General features: G+C 38.3%; 2 protein-coding genes across 3 annotated transcripts in view; both read left to right on the forward strand.

The window, feature by feature from the left end:
• sqrdl (sulfide quinone reductase-like (yeast)) overlaps positions 1 to 1,181 on the forward strand; it is a 14,821-nt gene extending 13,640 nt beyond the window's left edge. The window contains exons 9-10 of the mRNA XM_015393493.1: positions 145 to 323; positions 399 to 1,181. Of these exons, the coding sequence (XP_015248979.1) occupies positions 145 to 323; positions 399 to 456 (237 nt within the window). The 3' untranslated portion in view covers positions 457 to 1,181. The remainder of the gene's footprint in view (positions 1 to 144; positions 324 to 398) is intronic.
• Positions 1,182 to 3,123: 1,942 nt separating this feature from the next.
• LOC107096713 (CTD small phosphatase-like protein 2-A) overlaps positions 3,124 to 3,981 on the forward strand; it is an 18,461-nt gene continuing 17,603 nt past the window's right edge. For both annotated transcript variants that reach the window (XM_015393491.1, XM_015393492.1), the window contains exon 1: positions 3,124 to 3,310. The gene's annotated coding sequence lies outside the window, so the exon portion shown is untranslated. The remainder of the gene's footprint in view (positions 3,311 to 3,981) is intronic.

A 3,981-nucleotide genomic window follows, 5' to 3' on the forward strand; every position in this document is an offset into this window, starting at 1 on the left:
AAATAATCATGCGTTTTTGTCCATCTGAGGTTGGGTTTACTCATTTATCAGCTGTGTTTATTTGGTTTGAGGTAAATAAGACTGAAGTAGTGGGTAAAATCCCCCAAAACAATTAAAAACTAACTTTTTTTCTTCATATTTAAGTATGACGGCTACACCTCCTGTCCGCTGGTCACGAGCTACAACACAGTCGTCCTGGCAGAGTTCGACTATGACGGACAGCCGCTGGAAACGTTCCCAATCAATCAAGCCAAAGAGCGACGATTAATGTACTACATGAAGGCCGACGTGATGCCTCACCTCTACTGGCACGGCCTTCTCCGGTATGATCACGTTCCATAAAATGCTTTATAATTCATTTATTGCATGAGCTGCTACATTTTTATTGCTGTTTCCAGGGGCCTGTGGGGCGGACCTGGACCATACAGGAAGCTCCTGCATCTTGGGATGAAATGAAACTGAATGTTTCCTACAACTATACATCATGTCATAAACTCCTGATCTTCATCATAAAACAGCAGATTCATCTCAGCTGCCTAAAGAGAGGGGCGGGGCTTAATTACAATGGAAATGAATGATTATAACACGAGTAACTCCTTTTCATTTAGTTTCTACATGAAGCTGTTGCTCAGAACTCCATCAGGTAAAGTGAAACTCCTCCTGAATCAGTGTCATAAAGATGGGTCCACAATCCAGATTAATCCAGCAGATTAAGAGGGTCACAACTGGTGCACAACGTTGAGTACACCTTTGTTTTTTCTTAAAATCATATTAATCAGTAATTGGAAAATACGATAGCGATGCCGTAGACTCTGTGGTTGTCTCTAAAAACTACATGTTTGTTTTCTACAATAGAAAAACAGGAGTGCTGGAAGAAAATAGCAGTTGTTTCAGCGCCGTCGGATTATGTTTGTTTTGTCTCGTTCATTATAAACGACAAGGAATCCAATTTATCATTTCACTTTTAAAAGAAAAGGCTCGACCGTATAGATGAAACCTCAGTGCTTTATCTGACTTTTTATATATCAGTGTTGGAGTTTGTTTTGCTGTTTTTTAAATGTTATATTGGACAGGTGTCAAAGCATAAATCATAACTATCATGGGTGTATTGATACTAAAATAAATTTAAATCTTAAAAACACGTCTTTGTTTTGTGTTTAACCATAAAAGCGTGGAAACAAACTGCTTTTTGTTAATTAGGGTTTTACTCTTTAATTTTCCATTAAGATACAACTGCAACTTGCATGTATCTCACGTGTTAAGATATATTGAATACATGTCGGTGTTTATTAATGAACACCTCCCTTTACTGCTGCATTATCGTTATCTCTATGCTGCAGAAATGCTTCTTTTTTTTTTTTTTTTGGCTCAGCGTAAATAAAGGTTGTGATCCAGGGTTGGGAATTCAGGTGGGTTTTTGTGTTGTCACTAATAGAATTTCACTTTGGTTACAGCATGCAGACATAAATATACAAACAGCTGCATGTTGTAGTTTATTTATATATATAGTAAAAGAATTGTGATTTTGATTTCTCAATTATTGATGAAAGTAACATTTTGTAGCAGTTTTCACATTTATGCAGACGATAGATCTACGTCCCACTGAGGCAAAACTGAATCTTTTGAAATGTTTAGATAATGTAAAAGCACGAATTTTAATGAGAAAAGGAGAATTTATGTTTTTTTTTTTTTTCTAGGCACTTCAGAGAGCCTACTTTTAACCTGGGTTATCTGGATCACTTTGTGAAGACGGTGGCCCTGAATTTCCATTTTAAAATGGACCGCCATCTTAACTTTGACGGCAAATTAGGCCTCTTTCAGCTGCGGCAGGTGAACAAAATAAAGTTGGCTGGGTTACTGTAATGAACTTTATTTGGGTGTAAGTGGATCTTTAATTTCCCGGTTCAAATTGCTGTTGCATGACTCCATAGTTTTAAGTTCACTTCACTGGCCAGTGGTTAATTTTAGAATTAATTTTAAACGTATTTTGTTTAAGTCTTTGATTTGCCTTGCCCCTTCATATATAGCTGATCTCCTGCCTACTTATGTACCGCTTCGTTCCCTTAGGCCAGCTGATCAGTTACTGCTGTCAGTACCTAGAACGAGGCGTAAACTCAGGGGACTCACATGGGCATTCTCTGTAGCCCCGCTCCCAAACTCTGGACAGGTTTGCCATTGTAGGTGTCCTCTTTGACCATTTAAAAATCTTTTTTTTTAAAGTCTCATCTTTTTGCTCTGGGGTTTAACCCTCAGGAGGATGTTGTCGTTGGTTGATTTTATGTTTTCTATTTTTTTCATTTTATATTTCTTCTTAATCTCATTGCATTTTATGGGGTTTTTATTTATGCTTTTATGCAGCAATTTATTGGGCACTCAGTGAAATACTTTGAAAATCAAAAATTCAAGCCAAGAGTGTTATTGGAATCCAGGACAAGAGCTTATTACCTTTGTAACATTTAAAAAAATATGGATATTTTGATGGGAAAAATGAATGTCAATGTAATAACAAAAAACCCCAACTTGCCTGAATATATTAAGAAAAAATAACATAAGTGCCTCTATAAGAAATTAATGAAAAACACTCAGAGTGAAAGAACTTTTTTTTTTGGTCCAAATAACCTTAGAGGCATTAATGCTGATACTGGCACTTACTTTTTTTGTTTTTGTTTATAACCCTAAATATAATTGTTAACTAGGCTTTTTAACTTTACTTTTTCACTTTTCAATTAGCGTTTTACCTTTTTTCTTTCGACTTAATTTCCAGTAGGTAATCTATCATTAAAGGGCTAATCTAATTGGTCAAATGCCAAAATAAGATGTACAGCCATGTAGCAGGATCTTTGCTGAATGGATGGATATAGATATTGTGCTTCTAGACCTCACTGGGGGGGCTCCATTTGTAAGGGTGATCAAAAACGCTAACTTTCCCTATAAAGTATTAAAGTGCTATAAAGATAAAGTTGGATTTGGATTGTAAAATAACACGGGCTCTAAAATCAAGGATTGATTATTTTGAAAGTGAGCTGAAGTGTGACTATCTCCTCCTGTCTGTTTATAAAATGATAAAGCGGCTTGCCATACCGCATCATCAGTTCCTCTCTGTCGCATTCCCCTGCGCTCCGCCAGCGTTCTGTTTGTGCTGAGGCGGGAAATGGCGTCCGAAGACACGGCTGTTCTGCGACTTTAGCCACTGAGAGACGGACACAGCTGGCGGAAACAAGCACGGCTCGACCTCCAAACGGCGGCCGCCACGGTCGACACTGACAACGCCCTGTCGGATTTTTTTTTTTACGAGCATCCGAAGTGATCGGTAAGAAAGAGCCGCCATATAAACAACAGATATCTGCCCCCCTGTGAAAGTCCAACTGCTGCTAGCTAGCGGCTAACGTTAGTCAGCGAAGGGGGCGTAGTCTAATGGCTGAACATAGTTATGGAGCGAACAAAACGACATGTTCTTTAAGGTTGTAAAACACATGAATGAACGGCTAGTTTAAATATAGATATAATATATTATTAGAAGAAATGATGGTTGATGTGTGCTGTGCGAAAACTAACGTTACGGAACCGCTTGTTCTGCCTTTGGGGTCTCGTTAGCCTCGAAGCTAACTGTAGCTTGTTAGTCACTGAGCCCACTGACAGCATTTGCTTTAACGGTATTTAAACTGAGAGGTTAAACCCATAAATGTGATTTGAAACCAAATTGACTCAACGCTGTGCGATGGATCATAAAGCAGCAGCAACAGCGTCATTCTGTTCGGTGTCAGAGAGCCCGGTCTGGGCTAAAGCGGTTTGTTACGTAACGACAGACAGCGGAGCTGCTGGCTGTCAGACACTATTTAGCAACAAAGCGCGACTCCTGAAACAACCCTAAAGATTATAACTAATTACAACAAAGTTGTAGTTTTTCAAATATATGGTAGTCCAACCTAACGTTTTTTTTTTTTTACTGACAGCAGGTTAAGCGTTTAAATAGACTCTTAA

The sequence above is a fragment of the Cyprinodon variegatus genome, unplaced genomic scaffold (genome assembly GCF_000732505.1).
Source record: "Cyprinodon variegatus isolate N-32 unplaced genomic scaffold, C_variegatus-1.0 Scaffold645, whole genome shotgun sequence".
Lineage (NCBI taxonomy): Eukaryota > Metazoa > Chordata > Actinopteri > Cyprinodontiformes > Cyprinodontidae > Cyprinodon > Cyprinodon variegatus.